Raw genomic sequence first — 19,728 nt, 5'->3', positions numbered from 1 at the left:
TAGTGCAATTACATCCTTTCTGGAATGAGGTGACCAGAACTGCACACAGAACTCAAGTTGTGGCCTAACTAATGATTGATACAGTTCCAGCATAACCTCCCTGCTCTGATATTCTATACATCGGCTAATAAAGGAAAGGATTCCATAAGCCTTCTCAACCAACTTATCAACCTGTCCTGCTACTTTCAGGGATTTGTGGACATTCACTTCAAGGTCCCTCACTTCCTCTACACCTCTCAGCATTCACCCATTAGTTGTGTATTCCTTTGCTGTGTTTGACCTCACCAAAGGCATCACCTCACACTTCTCCAAGTTGAGTTCCATTTGCCACTTTTCTGCCCACCTGACCAGTCCATTTCTCCAGCTCTCCTAATGAGCATTTCACCACGTGCCTTGAGCTGAGTTGCTCATCACAGAATTCCCACTATCTGATTTACTCTTGTAGCCAGAGTATGTATATGAATGGTCCAGTTAAGCTTTTGTCAATGGTAACCCCCAGGATGTTGATGGTGGGGGGATTCAGCGATGGTAATGCTGTTTCTCGTCAAAGGGACATGGTTACATTCTCTCTTGTTGGAGATGGTAATTGCCTGGTACTTATGTGGTGTGAATGTTACTTGCCACTCAGCAGCCCAAGTCTGAATGTTGTCCAGGTCTTGCTGCTTCTGGACACGGACTCCTTCAGTATCTGAGATGTCCCGAATTTGTCCTTTTATGAAACCTTGGTCAGGACTCACTTGGAATATTGTATCCAGTCTTGGTCTCCTCACATGATGGGTGATATTGAGGCTTTGGAAAGGGTACAGAGGAGAGACATTCGACGAATTCCCAGTATAAGACATCTTGGTTATCAAGTTAGACTAAAAGAGTTGGGACCCTACACCTTAGAGAAACCTAGACTGAGGGGTGATCCGATTGAGGTTCATAAATAATGAAGAGTCCAATTTAGCATGGGAGAGGAGTCATAACTTTATATTGGAAAAGGCCAGATGGCACCCGGATCACATTAAATTTCATTTTCAGTGGTGGGCTAATGTACCAGGATGGCCGAGTGGTTAAGGCGTTGGTCTTACGATCCAATAGACATGTGTCTATGTGGGTTCAAACCCCACTCCTGGTATCTGTGCTTACAAAATGTTACTTATTCTTTCCCTGACTTTTGCCTTGCACCATCATCTCTTCTGTCATTTAATCACTCTTGCCTTCCAACTGATCACAGCTTCCTATTATTTGATCTGCCCCAGCACCGTTCCTTGGCTCTGCGCTTGCTTATAAACTGGTAAATCTTTAACTTAATCTCCTCTGTACCCTGACAATTACCTTCTCATCCTTCCTGGATTGTGGTTCCTCACAGGATCCGCTGCCTCTCCGACTCCCCTCCAGGTAACTGAAGGCCCTGAGCCTTGGTCTCGCTTTATACGCTAGCTGGTAGTTGATTCCTTGCAGGTCTGCCACCGCTCAGGAGAAGCTCAAGACACAGATCAAGCAAAGTATCAAGAGGAATGTGAAAAAAGGCTCCCTGGTGCAGAGCAAGGGACAGGGCGCCTCCGGCTCCTTCAAAATCAGCAAGAAGGAAAACCCAGGGAAAAGTGGGAAAGAAGGTGAAGAAACCAGCAGCCAAGAAATCTTTAGTGAAGAAACCAGCAGACAAGAAATCTTCAGTGAAGAAACCAGCAGACAAGTAATCTTTAGTGAAGAAACCAGCAGACAAGAAAGTGACAACAAAGAAAGTAACAGCCAAGAAAACGAGCAGCAAGGCGGCGGCAACGCCAAATAAGGCGGTGAAGAAAGCAGCGCTTCAGAAAAAGTCTCCTGCGAAGAAGGTCAAAAAAGGCAAGAGTGCGGCGGGCGGAAAGGCGCTGAAGAAAATGCAGACATGGAAGAGCAAGGTCAAGCCGAAAGCAGCGAAGTCTCAGAAAGCAGGGTCTGGAAAGAAGTGAAAGCGCGGGAAACTTGTAAACATCTGAACACAAAGGCTCTTCTCAGAGCCACCAACATCTCTCAGGAAAGAGCTGATCCCCTGATCAAATGATCCCTGTCCAGGCCCCGCCTGCAGATTCCACACGGAAATGATTTGGAGTAAATCCAGGATCCCTGGTGACTCCCCTCCACCCAGCCCTTTCCCCACTCTCTGTCATAAAACAGAGGGATGTCCGGCCCTCACTCTAACTGGGGATGTGTTCGGTGCAGTCTCAGTTCACAAATTCAGGGGGAGAGTTTGTAAGACAGTAACACTGGCGGAGAAACCCCACCTCACAACTCAAACCCCAACACATGAGTTTCTCCAATTCAGCTGGAGTCGGGTGAAAACAGGAGCTGGGATAGGCTGTGATCGGGAATGTTAGGAATGGATTTGTTCAGGGAGGAACGTACCTGGAATCTCCGAAAATAATAGTTCCTTATTTCCCCAGATGACACATTCTGCAGTGAGAGTGAAAAGTCTCTTCACTGCTTCACATTTATTAATTGTTTGGTTCGAGATGAATAATGAGTCAGAGAGTAATGACAGGATCTGAAGCTTCTCTCACACCAGCCCTTGAATGACTCAGTGTGAAGTGTCCAATGTGTGAAGCTACTGCCAGGGTTTGTCAATCTGAACAGTTTCAGCTCAGTTACTGGGGGCCTGGAATCCCCGCAGTTTGACTCTGTCTCTGATTGGTCACCCGCTTCTCAATCCAATTCTTAACCAATAGGAGAATCACATATAAGTAAATAGAAGTTCTCATTGGCTCAGATTTTCCAATTGGAAAAAGCCCGGCAATTCCAGAGCAGGAAGGAATTGAAGTGATGGAAAATTTCAATTTTCAGGCAACAATTTTAAAACCTCTCATTTTATGTTCTGTTTTACTGTATTTACCGTCACAAAATCCTGACGCGATTTTTTTTTTAGATTAGAGAAACAGCACTGAAACAGGCCCTTCGGCCCACCGAGTCTGTGCCGAACATCAACCACCCATTTATACTAATCCTACACTAATCCCATATTCCTACCAAACATCCCCACCTGTCCCTATATTTCCCTACCACCAACCTATACTAGTGACAATTTATAATGGCCAATTTACCTATCAACCTGCAAGTCTTTTGGCAGGAAACCGGAGCACCCGGAGAAAACCCACGCAGACACAGGGAGAACTTGCAAACTCCACACAGGCAGTACCCGGAATTGAACCCGAGCTCCTGGAGCTGCGAGGCTGCGGTGCTAACCACTGCGCCACTGTGCCGCGATTTTAGGAACCGTTTTCATTTGTCAATCTGTTAACTGTAAGGGGCGGGAGGAAGGTCCGGTTCAGCAATTTAAAACGGGACAAATATCAGCTTCCACTCTGTAAAAGGAACAAATTAGCGACTAACCGCTTCTCACAGGCTTCTCGGGGACTGACAGAAACGAGCGGTTTCTGATCTTTTCTCCTGAAAGAGGCGGATAATGCTGCAGGGAGCAATGAACTGCCCTTCACTTTCTGGCTGCTAATACATCCCTGACTTTAAACAGTTCAAACAGCGACTGATGCTTCTGCCGGAAAATGAGCAGATTCACCAGAATGATCCCGGTCCATCATGGCCAAAGACATCCAGCTGGCCCGCCGCATCCGCGGGGAACGCACCTAAAACCCAGCTTCAGTCACAAGTGTAACAAGGGCTCTTTTCAGAGCCACCAAATCAGCAAAGGAAAGAGCTGCCATCTCTGTTCATCATCAAACCCATTAGATTGGAGGGGCGGCCACATGGTTTCTGTTTTGTCACATCACTTTCCCGAAAGGCCTGTCGGACTGAGAGCTGATCTGGAATTTAGAAAGCAGCATTACCGGAGACTCATTGCTGCTCAGCACAATCTCAACCCCGCTCCTGGGATCCGTTAGCTGGCATTTGGGGAAAAGAAATGGATCCCTGTTTTATTTGGAAGGCATTAATGGAGCCGGTTCCGTTCACATGAGGGTTATTTACAAACATTACCCAATGAGTTCACTAATATTTGAATCCATTGGAGATCAGTACACAGGATATGTAAGGCAGCTCGGTCACTCTGACTGAAACCGCCAGTTCCCCGGGGCTGCAGACCCTGACACTGCGGGGAGAGAATCCCCGACTCTATCCCGCCGCCGGGGGAAACAGACAGCTCTGTGTCCGCAGAATAGGGAGGGCCGGGGGGAAGGCACACCTGAAAGCGCTGCAATGGACTCAGCTCCTGTGTGTGCACAACTCTCACTGATTCCGTCCTCTGGGAACAGTGCGGTCTAAACAGATCAGGTTAGGAGAGAAACACACAGCCCGAGAATGGCCTCTTCCTTCCTGCATTTACTCTGTTCCGGGAGCAGATTCTCATTGAGAAGCGGCGCTCAGATCACCGGAGAGAAAAAAAAACACAATTCAAAATGTCCAAATGAAAAACAGAGAATTAACCCGGACACTTCCATTATTAAATTAATTCATCAGCTCCGAACCAGTTCCCGTTAATGTACCGGGATAATCTCGGGATTTATAAAATCGAAGGCAGCGGGATTTATTAAATTGTTGATTCTGACACCCTGTAGTTCACTTCTTCACTTAACGAGAGGGGGAGATGTGTGAGCAGAGAAACAGAGCGAAATCCAGAGAGGGAACTGAAAACACACCTGGACAGATGTGCAACAGGTCAATCCACTGTTACAATAACTCCATCACTGACTCCCTCCTGACAGTAACCAGTCCTTTCACAGAGACTGTGGGTGGCTCTGAAAAGAGCCTTTGGTTTATTTGATGACATTTTGGCCGCTTTACTTTTTCTGGGAGCTCTGAGCGCTGGTTTTCTTGGGCAGCAGCACGGCCTGGATATTAGGCAGCACCCTGCCCTGAGCGATAGTCACTCCTCCCAGCAGCTTGTTGAGCTCCTCGTCGTTGCGGACGGCCAGCTGCAGGTGTCTGAGGATGTTGCGGGTCTTCTTGTTGTCCCGGGCTGCGTTCCCGGCCAGCTCGAGGATTTCAGCGGTCAGATACTCGAGCACAGCAGCCAGATAGACCGGGGCTCCGGCACCCACACGCTCAGCATAGTTACCCTTTCTCAGGAGCCTGTGAACACGGCCCACCGGGAACTGCAGTCCAGCCCGGGAGGAGCGAGACTTGGCCTTGGCTCGAGCTTTCCCGCTGGTCTTTCCTCTTCCAGACATTTCCACAATCTCACAAATACTTTCACAAAGAATGAATAATTTCCTTAGCATTGATAGCACGTCGCAGGTAGTCAGGATGGCCGAGCGGTCTAAGGCGTTGCGTTCAGGTCGCAGTCTCCATTGGAGGCGTGGGTTCGAATCCCACTTCTGACACCTTGTGTTCTGACTGCACTGGAGGCGTTTGGGAGCAGCGGTGAAAAGCAAAGAGAAAGCAGGAAAGAATATGGACAAACAAAGGAACAATGGACCCAAAGATGTTGCAACAAAACATGAGAGTTAGAGCCAAGTGAGCAAACAGCAGGGCACATAAAAGATCAAAAATGTAACATTTGTATCGGGGTGGAAGATGTTGCCAATATCCTTAATGAATACTTTACTGTTTTCCCGAATGAGAGGGTGATGCAGATATTGTTATGAAGGAGGAGTGTGAAGTATTGGACGTGATAACTTAAGGAGAGAGGAAGTATAAATGGGATGAGCATCCTTGAATGTGGAAAAATCACCAGGACCAGATGAAATGTACCCCAGGCTGTTGAAAGAAGCCAGGGAAGAAATAGTGGAAGGTCTGACCATCATTTTCCAATCCCTCACTGGATACAGGTGTGGTGCCAGAGGATTGGAGGTCTTGTAACGTTGTAATAAAAGCAAAATACGAGGCAGATCAAGCATGGCTGATCCTTTCGAGTAGAGAAACAGGGCTGAATTCCCTGAACCAGTGCTACAGCTTTCAGAATAGAAGGAGCCTATACACACCTGATGGGTTCCACTTAAACAAAAGAGCTGCAGGTGTTGACGGTCAGAACAGATAAAATGTGGAGGAGTGTTTGAAGCAGATGCTGTGTGGTTACTGTAGTTGTACTATGGAGTTATTTCAAGGAGGTGATTCTGAATGTAATGGATCAACGTGGACCCGTCCAAGGCAAAGGTTCTAAACTTCCCTGTGGTCCAGCCTGGTTGAATGAAACTGAAGAAAACAAATCACCCAGAAGTGGAAAAGAAATATAAAGCCATGAAAGCACAGAATTCAGATGGATGCAATACCAGATGTTATGGCAAGAGTGTAAAACAGCAACAGATTGGTGAATAAATCTTTCCCATTGAATGAGACAAGAGAAAAGAAGGGTAATAATAGTGTCAGGTGAGTTGTGACACGATTCACATTCCACCTTGATCTGAATAGGACTGTTGAAGGGAGTGATTGAGAAGAATAGAGGAGAAATGAAAAGAAAGGAGAAATAAACAAAAGGTCTTTTGATTTTAGAATGCTTGTTTTTGGAAATGACAGACTGTAAAGTGTGTGTGTCAGAAGATATAGAGCGAAGTTGGGTATGACAAGATCACAGGAAAGTTGTGCCCTGAGACAAGGTGTGTGTTGACAGGAAAGCTGCTTTCTTTTGCACAATATGTATTTTATTCATATAATTTGTGCAATTACATTGCAAAGCAGTTCAAATTTAATATTACATAAGGTACAATACAGATCAGTTTCCTTCAATAATGTACATGATGTATCTCACTATCCCTGCCTGCACAGGTTATATTTACAGTATTTACATTACACATCAAACATTCTCTGGTGCAAACAGCCCGAGGGGTTTTACACGGGTTCCCGCCCCTCACTGTACTGTGGCCTACTAGGGCCTTCGACTGCAGCCTTTCCCCATTGAGTCTCCATGGTGGCTTCCCCAAGCTTTAATGCCGTCCCACAGCACATAGTCTTGGACGTTGCAATGTGCCAGTCCGCAACACTCGGTCATGGACAGCTCTTTGCACTGGAATACCTGTCCCACGGCCGGGCTGGTTCTCAATGGAGATCATTTCAAATGTACATTTCGTAAATCCGTGCTGTCTCTCACAATAAAGAGAACAGGATGTCTAGCAGATTCAGTGTGAGACAATAACACTGCCGGGTAAAGGCCGCTTTCCAACTCCAATCTTAACACAGGAGATTCCCCAAACATCTGCAGTAAGGTGCTGTAAACTGCTGGAAGCGGATGTGTGTGGAAATGGTGATGTTACTGAGGAGGTTTCTTAGTATAGAATGGACTGTGTTTAGGTGGGAATATTACTGAGCCTTAATTGCATCGGGACCATATTTAAAACCTCCGGCTTTCTGGAAAGCCTTGACGATGAAGGCCGAGTCTGGAAGGGTTTGTGTGGAGAGCTGGGTTTCGGTTCTACTGTTAATAAAGGGTTTGAAATTGACAGCCCGGAGGAAACTGGAGGTGGAGCTGAAAGATGAGGGGCCATTCTCTCTCTGTCTGTCACTCTGGGTGTCTCCTCCATCGAGCTCTCTGTTTAATCTTCACTCTTGTCTCTTCCCCTCCCTGCTCTCACTCTGCCTTTCTCAGCCAGGTCCAGGTGGCCTGTATAAAAAGGAGCCTGACAGAATCAGTCTCTTTTATTGTGCACTGATTTGAGGAAAGAATCAACATGTCTGCCAGTAAACAAGAGTATGCTCCAGGCTGGCAGCATGTTAGAATCCATGAGGAAAGGCATCATCACCCTCATTGACAAGCAGAAGGGGGAGAGGACAGAAATCAGAAATTGGTGGCCCAATTTCTGCTCAATGCTGACTACAAGATTCTGTCAAAAGACATAGCCAGTCGATTCAAGTGCTCTGGAGTTGGTGATTCACCCTGATCAGACCTATACTATACCAGGCAGGACAATCTCTGATAGCTTTGCGCTACTCAGGGATATGATCACCTATGTAAGGGACAGGAGGGTGGACACCTGCCTCATCAGCCTGGACCAGGAGAAGGCTTTTGACAGGATATCGCACACTTACATGATGGATGTGCATTCCAAAATGGGGTTTGGGGAGAGAATCTGCAATTGGATCAAACTACTCTACACAAACATCAGTAGTGCAGTCTCAATCAATGGGTGGGAATCAGAAAGTTTCCCGATCCAATCTGGAGTCAGACAGGGCTGTCCTCTCTCCCCTGTCTTGTTTGTTTGCAGTATTGAACCCTTTGCTGAGTCTATTAGGAAGAATGCGAGCATCAGAGGGGTGACAATCCCAGGCAGCGGAGGCACTCAGGTTAAAACCTCCCTGTACATGGATGACGTCGCCGTTTTATGCTCGGATCCACTGTCTGTGCGCAAAGTGATGAGCATCTGCGACCAGCTCGAAATGGCCTTGGGAGCCAATGTTAAACACGGCAAGAGCGAGGCCATGTTCTTTGGGAACTCGGCTGACCGATCCTTTGTCCCCTTCACCGTTAGGTCAGACTACCTGAAGGTGCTGGGAATATGGTTTGGTAGGGCTGGGACGTGCACCAAAACCTGGAAGGAGCGAGTAGCCAGGGTCCAACATAAGCTGAGCATGTGGGAGCAGCGATCTCTCTCCATTATGGGTAAGAATCTGGTCATCAGGTGCGAGGCGCTCACATTGCTGTACGTGGTGCAGGTCTGGCCCATACCGCATTCCTGCGCTGTGGCAATCACCTGAGCCATTTTCCGCTTCATCTGGGGATCCAAAATGATCCGAGTCCGGAGGGACACGATGTTCAAACCTCTGGATAAGGGCGGGAAAAATGTACCCAACGTCGCCTTCATCCTTATGGCTACCTTTGTGTGCGGCTGCATCAAGCTGTGTGTAGATCCCCAGTTTGCAAACTTCAAGTGTCACTACGTGCTGAGGTTCTATCTGTCCCCAGTGTTGCAAAGGATGGGCCTGGTCATATTGCCGCGGAATGCTCCATCAAGTTGGACTGTGCCATACTGCCTATCCTTCATGGAAAAGTTTCTGTGGAAAAACACCTTTGACCACCAATCCATCAGGCAGTGGTCTGCACGGAATATCCTCAAGGCCCTGCGGGAAAAGAAGATGGTGGATCCTGTCGGATGGTCCCCTGAGCAGAAGTCCAAAGTCATTTGGCAGAATGCCTCATCACCAGAACTTTCAAACAAGCACCAAGATGTAGCCTGGCTGATGGTGAGAAGAGCCCTCCCTGTCAGATCCTTCCTGCACACCCGAAGTCTCACCCCATCCACACGCGGCCCTCGAGGTGGCTGTGGTGGAAAAGAGACGTTGCCCACCTCTTTCTGGAATGTGTCTTTGCAAAGTAGGTGTGGAAGAGATGCAGTGGTTTTTGTCGAGGTTCATCCCAAGCAGCTCTGTAGCACAGGTGTCTGTGCTCTATGGGCTGTTCCCAGGGACGCACACCGAGATAAACATCAACTGCTGCTGGAGGACTATCAATTCATTGAAAGACGCTCTTTGGTCTGCCCGAAACTTGCTGGTCTTCCAGCGCAAAGAGTTGTCCATGACCGAATGTTGCAGACTGGCACATTCCAAGGTCCAGGACTACGTGCTGAGGGACGCATTAAAACTTGGGGCAGCCGCAGCAAAGGCTCAATGGGGAAAGACCACAGTGTAAGCTCCCCTCACCACGCTGAACTGAGGAGCTGGATCCATGGGAAACCACTCGAACTGTAGCCAGAAAATATTTGTTTGCTGTAAAATGCACATGGCATGACAATGAAATGGAAGGGTTGTGAGGCAACTCACTCCTGTATTGAAGGAAAGTGATCTCCTTTGCACTCTTTGTATTGTTTGACTTGGTGCTTTTTGGAACTGTTTTGTAATGTATTTTTTTTTTACAGATTTTTATGAATAAAGTATATTTTGGAAATTAATAAAAGAAAGTCTGGCAGAGGTAAAGGAGGGAAAGGACTGGGCAAAGACGGAGCAAAGCGGCACCGCAAAGTGCTTCGTGATAATATCCAGGGCATCACCAAACCAGCAATCCGCCGCCTGGCTCGCCGTGGCGGGGTCAAGCGGATCTCGGGTTTGATCTATGAGGAGACTGGCGGGGTGTTGAAGGTTTTCCTGGAGAATGTGATCAGGGATGCGGTCACCTACACTGAACACGCCAAGCGCAAGACGGTCACTGCCATGGGTGTGGTGTACGCTCTGAAACGGCAGGGCCGCAGTCTCTGCGGATTCAGCGGCTGAACAACTCGACCCTTTCCTGCAAACACAACAAAGGCTCTTCTAAGAGCCTCCCATCGCCTCACAGAGAGAGCAGTGACCTAGAAACGGGAGATGGGATAGGCTGTTTAGAACTGTCTGGAATAAATCTGTGCTGTGTTCGAGATACAAAACTAGAATCCCCAAATTTGACATTTCATTTGCAGCAAGGATGTGATTTTCTAAACGGGCTGTGTAAACAGTGCCCGAGGCTCTACAGTTAGTTATTTCCCCAGTCGATACATGTCCTCAGTGAAAAGCCACATCACTCCTCCAGAATCACTCATTGTTTTCCTAGAATTTCAAAATGATTTCGCTGCAATGAGGGAATCCGGGAGTTTTGCAGCAGCCGTTAAATCGGTCACTGGAACCAGACCCACTTGTGATGTTATTTCCCCCGAGACGGTGTTTCCTGCACTGAAACTGACAGGGTTTGTGAAACTGATCAGTTTCAGCTCATTCATTCAGGGACCTGGAATTCCCGCTGTTTGAGCCCGCGCTGTCCAGAGCCCACTTCTGATTGGTCACCCTCTTCCCATTCGCATGTCTTAACCAATTGCCGAGCCTCGAATTAGAAAATACAGCAAATCATTGGCTTAAATTGTCGTCCTGGCAGAAAGGTTGAATTCAAAAAAGCCGCCAATTTCAGTGTTGGGCAGAATCGAATTACTCAACGAATCTCAATAACGAATTGGCAGCACATTCTCTACATTCCCCGATTTTCCTTTCCATCGATTGGGGTGCTAATTCACTCGGGTGCGTTTGCTAATACTAACTGTCATCCTCAGATCCATTTAACATTTCAGTAATCCTATTAAATACAAAAGGAATTTTGTGATTGAATTTCCATTGGGAGATAGTGAATTAGCACCCCGATCGATGGAAAGGAAAATCGGGCAGAGGATAAAATGTGCTGCCAATTCGTTATTGTGATTTGTTTATATAACTGACCAGGATTGACTTCACCCGAACGCAGCTACTAGCTCCCACCCCACTGACAGCTCTCCCCCTCTCTGCAACTCGCTTTCTCCCCCTCCTCCCTACTGGTGAAATTCCGCACTCTGGCTGTTCGCTCTCCGCATCCCCACCCCCCACCCTGTCCCAGCCCAGCCCACAGCTGCTAGCTCTGGCTGTGACACTCGCTCCCACATTTCTTCACCAGGCGCCACCTGTAGAAGCAGGAGGGCCGCAAGGAGTGACAGGGCGACGTAGGAGTGAGTGGCTGAGAGGAGGGAAGCGGCACGGCCTGGAGCGAGTGGCCAGAGAGTGGGGTGTTGCGAAGCGAGGAACAACTGGCCAGGGGAGTGGGGGGGTGAGGGAGCAGCGAGGTCTGGAGCGAGCGGCTGAGGGGGGGAATCGTCGAGGCCTGGAGTGAGTTGCCGAGGGGGGAGAGCTACAGCTTCAAAATCTCCCATTCAGCCACTTCCTCCAGCCAAGTGGTGGGGGGATGGGGTGGCTAGATACCCAATGATGCTTTATCACGCATGCACGAAGATGGATTTGTTGCGGAAATGTGATGATGTTGGCGCTGCAAAATGCTCGAGTATCTGACCGCTGAAATCCTCAAGCTGGCCGGTAACGCGGCCCGGGACAACAAGAAGACCCGCATCATCCCCAGACACCTGCAGCTGGCCGTCCGCAACAACGAGGAGCTCATCAAGCTGCTGGGAGACGTGACCATCGCTCAGGGCGGGGTGCTGCCTAATATCCAGGCCTTGCTGCTGCCCATGAAAACCAGCGCTCAGAGCTCCCAGAAAAAGTAAAGCGGCCAAAATGTCATCTAATAAACCAAAGGCTCTTTTCAGAGCCACCCACAGTCTCTGTGAAAGGGCTGGTTACTGTCAGGAGGGAGTCAGTGATGGAGTTATTGTCACAGTGGATTGACCTGTTGCACATCTGTCCAGCTGTGTTTTTTAATTTGCTCTGTTTTTCTGCTCACACATCTCCCCCTCTAGTTAAGTGAAGAACTGAACTACAGGGTGTAGAATCAACAATTCCCAGGATCGGGGGTGAGATTGTGCTGAGCAGCAATGAGCCTCCAGTAATGCTGCTTTCTAAATTCCAGATCAGCTCTCAGTCCAACAGGCCTTTCGTATTTTAAATATCACAACAGAGCTGAGCGGGAGTGAGCGCAGCCTCAGCTGCACCGAGTCTCAGGGGCTCTCACGACCCCAATCAGAGCCGCCAGGCCTGGCGGACGTGCAGCAAGGACCCCGGGGGAGGGAGGGTGCACCATTAAAGTGATGGTGCAGCACCTCCCCCATCCTCGCCGCCACTTCTCGGTTTCTTCTCCCGTTTATCTCAACATTAAGAAGACGCTTTTGCTCTGGACTACACTGGTTATAAAGTAAGACCCAACTTTGTCTCTGAAAGTGATGAATAGCAGCAACAACAGCAGAATCCAACCCCTGCAGTTACATGTGAACTTGCTGATGTTGCAGGAGATTGAATGACTGAGTGAATCCCTTCCCACACACATGGCAGGGGAACGGCCTCTCCCCAGAGTGAATGTGTTGGTGTTTCAGCAGATCATTACTGCTTTTCAAGCTCTTCTCACAGTCAGGACATTGAAAAGGTGTGAACAAGTTGATGTTCAGTGAGGTTGGATGACTGAATGAACCCCTTCCCACACACGGAGCAGGTAAATGATCTCTCCCCAGTGTGAACTCACTGGTGTTTCAGCAGGTTGACTCTGGCTGGGTTCAGTTCTACACTCACTGGTTCCTCTCTCTCTCCTCCCCTGAAGGTGCTGATTCTGACTGTATGTACATGCTCTCTCCCCCTCCGACCCTCCCTGTCCAATGTAGTATCCCCCAGTTTTGGTGATGTGCTCTCCCTGACCTGTCTCCATTTCTCCTTCTTATACAGACTTGCCCTGACTGTCACTATTTCATAGAATCATACAGCACAGAAGGAGGCCAATCGGTCTTTTGTGCCTGTGCGGAATCTGTGAAAAAAATGATGCAATTAGTCCAACCCCCGGCTTATTTCCCCATAGTCCTGGAGAAATTCACTTTGAAATATTTGTCCAATTCCTTTATGAAAGTTATAATTGAATCTGTTTCCACCACCCTGTCAGACAATTCATTCCAAATCCGAATCAGTTACTGGGTAAAAAGATCTCTCCTCACCTCCCCTTGACATTTATGGCCAACAATCCCAGCTTCACCACTCTGTCCAGAGAACTGAAACTCCTCATCTCTGGTATCATTCTCGTAAATCTCCTCCGAACTGTCTCAAAAGCTTTGATGTCCTTTCTGAAACCTGGTGCCCAGAACAGGACACATTACTGTAGCTGAGATCGAGCCAGCGACGCCCACATCCCACGAACGGATAAAAAAACGCTCCCTGCCAAATCCCCAATTCTTATCCATTTACAGACGCTCCTTGCCCAGTCCCCAAATCTTATTCATTTAGAGACGCTCCCTGCTCAATCCCCAATTCCTATCCATTTGCAGACGCTCTCTGACCAGTTGACCTTGCTGGCGGGCAGTTTCGGGAAGCCTCACAGGGAAAAGCATCACCGCCACCCGCAGGGACACAAACGGGATTGTTCCATCCTATTGTGGCCTTGACGCCCTGCTCCAGCTGTGTGCACCCGCTACGGGCGCGGTCTCCCTGCACTTTGTGAATATTCCGCTCCAGCTGCAGATGGAGCTCAGCCACTACCGCGCCTGCTCCTTATCAGAGACAAGGCAAATTCTGGAGCGCAGAGCATTCTGGGTACCACAACTGTCATTAATGCCAATCTCTGACATGATAATCAGGTTTTATTTCCTACATTTCATTTCCTGGTATGTTAGTGCGTGCTTTCTTTTGTACCTGTCAGTGCCTGGGAGGAGAGAGTCAGCTTCACTTTGTAGCCGTGAATTTCTGGTGTGAGAATGTGGGTTTTTACTCTGTATGTTTCAGTTTTTGGTTTGTGACTGTTTCTGCAATTGCTATGTGAGTTAACTTTGTGGAAAGAGATGCAGTGGTTTTTGTTGATCTTCATCCCAAGCAGCTCGGTAACACAGGAGTCTGTGCTCTACGGGCTATTCCCAGGGACGCACACCGAGACAAACATCAACTGCTGCTGGAGGACTATCAATTCGGTGAAAGACGCCCTTTGGTCTGCCTGAAACTTGCTGGTCTTCCAGCGAAAAGAGTTGTCCACCACCAAATGTTGCAGACTGGCACATTCCAAGGTCCAGGACTACGTGCTGAGGGACGCACCAAGGCTTGGGGCAGCCGCAGCAAAGGCTCAATGGGGAAAGACCACAGTGTAAGGTCCCCCCACCAAGCTGAACTGAGGGGCTGGATCCATGGGAAATCCCTCGAACTGTATCAGAGAAATTTTGTGCGCTGTAAATGTAAAAATGTATATGGCATGACAATGAAATGGAAGGGTTGTGAGGCAACTCATGATTGTACAGAAGGTAACTGATCACCTTTGCACTGTTTGTATTTTTTGACTTGATGCTGTTTTAAACTGTTTGGGAATGTAATTTTTACAGATTTTTATGAATAAAGTATATTTTGGAAATAAAAAACAAATGTGATTTGCACCACATATCTTTCAACAACTTGTATGTGAACATCAGCTTTTGTCCAGATCTATCAGTTTCTGATATAGAGTCATACAGTTATACAGTACAGAAACAGGCCCTTCAGCCCACTGTGTCTGTGCTGGCCATCAAGCACCTAACTATTCTAATCCCATTTTCCAGTATTTGGCCCGTAGCCTTGTATGCTATAGCATTTCAAGTGCTCATGTAAATACTTCTTAAATGTTGTGAGGGTTCCGGCCTCTACCACCGCTTCAGGGAGTGCGTTCCAGATTCCAACCACCCTCTGGGTAAATTTTTTTCCTCAAATCCCATCTAAACCTCCTGCCCCTTACCTTAAATCTATGCCACCTGGTTATTGACCCCTCTGCTAAGGTAAAATGTTTCTTCCTATCTAACCCATCAATGCCCCTCATAATTTTGTAAACCTCAATCTTATCTCCCCTCAGCCTTCTCTGCTCCAAGGAAAACAATGCTAGCCTTTTCAGTCTCTCTTCATAGCTGAAATGCTCCAGCCCAGGCAACATCCTGGTGACTCTCTTCTGTACCCTCTCCAGTGCAATCACATCCTTCCTATAGTGTGGTGCCCAGAACAGTACACAGTACTCCAGCTGTGGCCTAACTAGCATTTTATACAGCTCCGTCATAACCTCCCTGCTCTTATATTCTCTGCCTCGGACTATCTATATTGGCCTGTAATCTAAGGCTTTCCTCCTCACTATTTACGACACCACCAATTTTCGTGTCATGTGTGAGAAAGGGTTTGATTCTATCCCTATCAGTATCCGTTACATGCATGTGTTTTTAATCTGCACCCCCTCTATTTTATTCTCTGTACTTGTCAGCCTCTTGTAGGTGAGTCTGTGTTTTGCTCTTTATCTCTCAGTCTTCGAAGTTTGAGCCTGGGTTTGTACCTAATTTTCTTTGTACCTTGCAGGATGGATATTGAAGAGAGGTTTTTGCACATTAACTGCCAAATCCTGATAAGTGATTTTTGGGTTTCACACAGTATCTGTCAGTTTCTTGTCTAGGACTGTTGGTTTTACTCTGTCCCTGGCATTTGCTGGTTTGTTAGTGTGGGGTTTACACTGTACCTGTCAGTTTCTCATATGTGAGTGTTGGTTTCACTTTGTATAGAATCATAGATCACAGAATACTTACAGCACAAAAGGAGGGATTCAGCTCATCGTGCTTGTGCTGCCTCTCTGCACAAGCAACTCAGCTCATGCCACATCCTCATGTATTCCATGAAAAGCTGATTTTTTTTTCCCTTCAGATAATTATCATATATCCTTTTGAAAGCTATGGTTGAATCTTCCTCCGTCACACTCTCAGGCAGTACATATCAGATCTTAACCATTTGCTGCATAAAAAAGGTTTTTCCTCATGTTGCCTTTGGTTCTTTTCCCATTCACCTTAAATCGGTGTCCTCTGCTTACTCAGCCATGAGTAATATTTCCCATTGCTTTCTCAGCACTGATGGATTGTGAGGTGGGAGACAGCCAGAAGTCCCACTGAGCCGCACTGACTCCCAGCTGAAAAAGAAATGAGATAAAGTTCAATCTTTCACAGCGAGATGCTGCAGAGAGTTAAGAGTCCCGAATGAAAGAGAGCGTTTCTCATACTGTTGTTGAATTTCATTTCAAACACTCCTTGTACTCTCTGCTAATGAAGCCTAAAAAATGGAAAAACTAAATGGCGCTCAAACTCACAACCCTGAGATTGAAAGCCCCATGATCGACAGACTGAACTGAATATGTCACTTCTACTGTACCTCTGTTTGGATGGATGCAACTGTTTGCTCCAATGCAAGGGCAGCTTTCAAATCCTCCCATGGGTCCACACGTCAGACTAAGTTCCATGTTGTAAACTCAAGCAAAGGAAATCTGCTCACTTCCAAAACTATCAGCAAATTGAAGCTGATTACGATCAACATCATCAGAGGTCAGAACTACCTGGTGAAAGAAGACTCCCTGAAGAAGGATCCACAATTATTCAAAGGCATCGACAAAGTGAAAAACAAGAAAATCGATGAGTCAATCCAAGCTAAACAGAAACACTGAAGAATTCCATTCCAGACCAGAACACAATTAGAGGCATTTTTTGTATTCAAAGCTGGGCATTAGTATTTAATAGTTGATATATAATTTTGAATATATTTGAATTTATTTAATCATTTGGCACTGCTGAACATGAAGCAGTCTTAAATCATTTAATTTTTTTTTGTAAAATCTGACTTACCAGATTAAAATATTAGATCAAGGGAGAAATTTCAAAGATTACTGGACCAGTAATCCAGAGGCCTGGACTCAAGATCCAGTGACAGCCAGGACGTCAAGGCGGGAAACACTCCGCACTAGTCTGCAGTGAGCGATTCCATCGAAGGTAGAGCACAATCTCTTTAATATAAGAATGTATATTTTATAATAATTAATCACTCAAGACCTTCCTGGTCTCTGCATCTCACCTGCTCTCTGGATAAACTTGCAGAAAGTATTTCAACCTGTAAAGCAGGAGTCTAGGGAATGTATAATGATATTTTCTAGCCTTCGGGCAATATTTTAATCAATACAGTGTGGGACAACCTGTCTGGGCACAACTCCATGACTTTCTCTTTAACTGGTGACCTCACAATCACTAACTTCTTTGGTAACAATCTTCAGCTCATCACCTCCGGTACGTAGCTCTAATCTTAATGCACATTTAAACAACCTTTCAAGTCCAGTTACAGTTTTTGTTGCCTTACCTGCACAAGCTTAAAAAGTGAAAAACGGAAGCAAGTTTAACTGAACATTCTGGTGGTCAGTTCGGGCACGGGAAAAAAATGAAAGGACTCGGACCAGGTCGGATGTGGTGCTGTCAGGCTTGGGTCGGGTTTCATTTGCTGACCTGAGCAGGCCTTTAGTTACTGTTGCAACTTTATATTCCCACTTGACAATCTGTATATTTTGTTCATTTCAATTTTGTCGACAAGCTCTTTGAATCCAGTTCCCCGGTCCTCAAGCAGGCTCAGTTTGGAAATCGATTCCGCTTTCTGGAAGGCTGAAAGCAATCGATGACCTTAAACTAAAAATGGCAACAGAGAAGGGCTCGTCTGGGATTTGAACCCAGGACCTCTCACATAATAATCACTTATATACCCAAAGCGAGAATCATACCCCGAGATCAACGAGCCACCGTTGGCATGGTTTTTATTCGCTCCTGTGGAATTTCACTGGCACCCACAGCCGATCATGCATTTTTTTCAGATCAAAACAATATCCTACAAAGCTGAAATAAAAACAGAAAGTGCTGGAAATACTCAGCACCTCTGACAGCATCTGTGGAGAGAGAAACAGAGTTAACATTTCAGGGTTTTCACCTTTTGTTTGAGCCATCTTTTCAGACTGCTTCTGTCCATCCAATCTCACTTTTTACTCTATCCACATTCTAAGGGTGGTGCAGTGGTGAGCACTGTAGCTTCACAACTTCAATGACCCCGATTCAGTTCTGTATACTGCCTGTGTGGAGTTTGCAAGTTGTTTATGTGGGCTTCCACAAGGTACTCTGGTTTCCTCCCACAACGAAAGACTTGTGGGTTGATAGATAAATTGACTGTTGTAAATTGGCCCCAGGGTAGGTGATAGGAGAAATGAGGGGATGTGGTAGGGAATTCTGGGTTAACATAGGATTAGTATAAATGGGTGGTTGATGGTCAGTGCAGACTCAGTGGGCCAAAGGGCCTATATCAGTGCTGCATATCTCTATAACCATTCTCTAAGCAAATGCATTTTTCATGAAGTCCTCATTTCTTTTATTAATGACAATTTTATATTTCCGGCCCTTGCTTCATACGATACCACAAGTGGAATCATGTTTCCATCAACCCGATCAAACCCCTTCACTATTTCCTCATATTGCAATGTTTCTTCAGCCCTGACAGACTGTGGAGTTTCTGCTGCTTGATTGCAGTTCTTGCTTCCCGCAAGTAGATGTTACCTCACTCCAATATCGTGAAGTTTACAAATGTGAGAGAGACACAACAGGAAATAATTGTTGACATTATAGTGAATGTGTGGGATTTAGAAATACTAGGAGTGGAGACGAGTTATTATTGAATTTGTCAAACCAAACATATGTTATAATGTTGTGTTAAATCTGTCACTCTGTTGTCTTGATTCTGAGAGTGACATAGACTCATCGAGTCATTGGGTCATTTGTGGTATAGAAGGAGGCCATTCGCCCCATCAAGTACAGGCCAGCTCTCCATGGAGCGATCCAGTCAGGCCCACTCGTCTGCTCGATCCCCCGAGCCCTGTAAATTTATTTCCTTCAAATGCCCATCGAAATTCCTTTTGTAACCAACGATTGTCTCCACTTCCTCCGCCCTCGGGGGCAGCGAGTTACAGATCATTACCAATCACTGTGTAAAAAAGCTCTTCCGCACATTCCCCCTGCGTCTCTTGTCCAAAACCTTCAATCTGAATCCCCTAGTCCTTGTACCAATAGTTAATGGGAACAATTTTTCCTTGCCAACTTATCTAAAACTGTCATAGCCTTTGACACCTCCATCCATTCTCCCCTCAATCTCCTTTGAGACAGGCAGAAAAAACCCTGTTTTTCTAACCTAATCTTGAAACTAAAACCCTCCATCCCTGGAACTATTCTGGTAAATCTCCTCTGCACCGTCTCAAGAATCCGCACATCCTTTCTAAAGATTGGTGAGCAGATCTGGATGCAACACTCCAATTGGGGCCTAACCAGAGTTCAGCATAACAACCCTGATTTTGTACTCAATGTCTCTATTTATAAAGCCCAAGATCACACATGCTTTGCTAACCACTCTCGCAATATGTCTTGCCAACATCAAAGAATGATGGACATGTACTCCAGGTCCCTCTATTCCAGCACACTCTTCAGAACTGTAGCATTGAGTATATATTGCCTCTCCCTATTTCTTCTGCTAAAATGCATCACCTCACACGTGTCACTATTAAATTCCATGTGCCACCTGTCTGCCCATCCTACTAGCCGATAACTATCCTGTTTCAGGCAGTTCATATCATCCTCACTGTTT

General features: G+C 46.6%; 1 protein-coding gene and 2 non-coding genes across 3 annotated transcripts; 2 read left to right on the top strand and 1 right to left on the bottom strand.

Annotated features, from left to right (window-relative positions):
- The first annotated feature begins 1,037 nt into the window (after positions 1–1,037).
- trnav-uac (transfer RNA valine (anticodon UAC)) lies at positions 1,038–1,120 on the top strand. The gene has a single exon. It is a non-coding gene; the product is annotated as a tRNA-Val (tRNA).
- A 3,664-nt stretch (positions 1,121–4,784) lies between these two features.
- On the bottom strand, positions 4,785–5,144 carry LOC137363465 (histone H2A-like; the record flags this gene model as incomplete). The annotated part of the gene is made up of 1 exon (XM_068027289.1): positions 4,785–5,144. A coding segment is annotated over exon 1 (360 nt), but the record flags the coding sequence as incomplete, so codon positions are not given.
- A 70-nt stretch (positions 5,145–5,214) lies between these two features.
- trnal-cag (transfer RNA leucine (anticodon CAG)) lies at positions 5,215–5,297 on the top strand. The gene has a single exon. It is a non-coding gene; the product is annotated as a tRNA-Leu (tRNA).
- Positions 5,298–19,728: the final 14,431 nt, after the last annotated feature.

Source organism: Heterodontus francisci, unplaced genomic scaffold (genome assembly GCF_036365525.1).
Source record: "Heterodontus francisci isolate sHetFra1 unplaced genomic scaffold, sHetFra1.hap1 HAP1_SCAFFOLD_61, whole genome shotgun sequence".
Taxonomy (NCBI): Eukaryota; Metazoa; Chordata; class Chondrichthyes; order Heterodontiformes; family Heterodontidae; genus Heterodontus; species Heterodontus francisci.
This window is presented reverse-complemented; position numbering and strand designations above follow the sequence as displayed.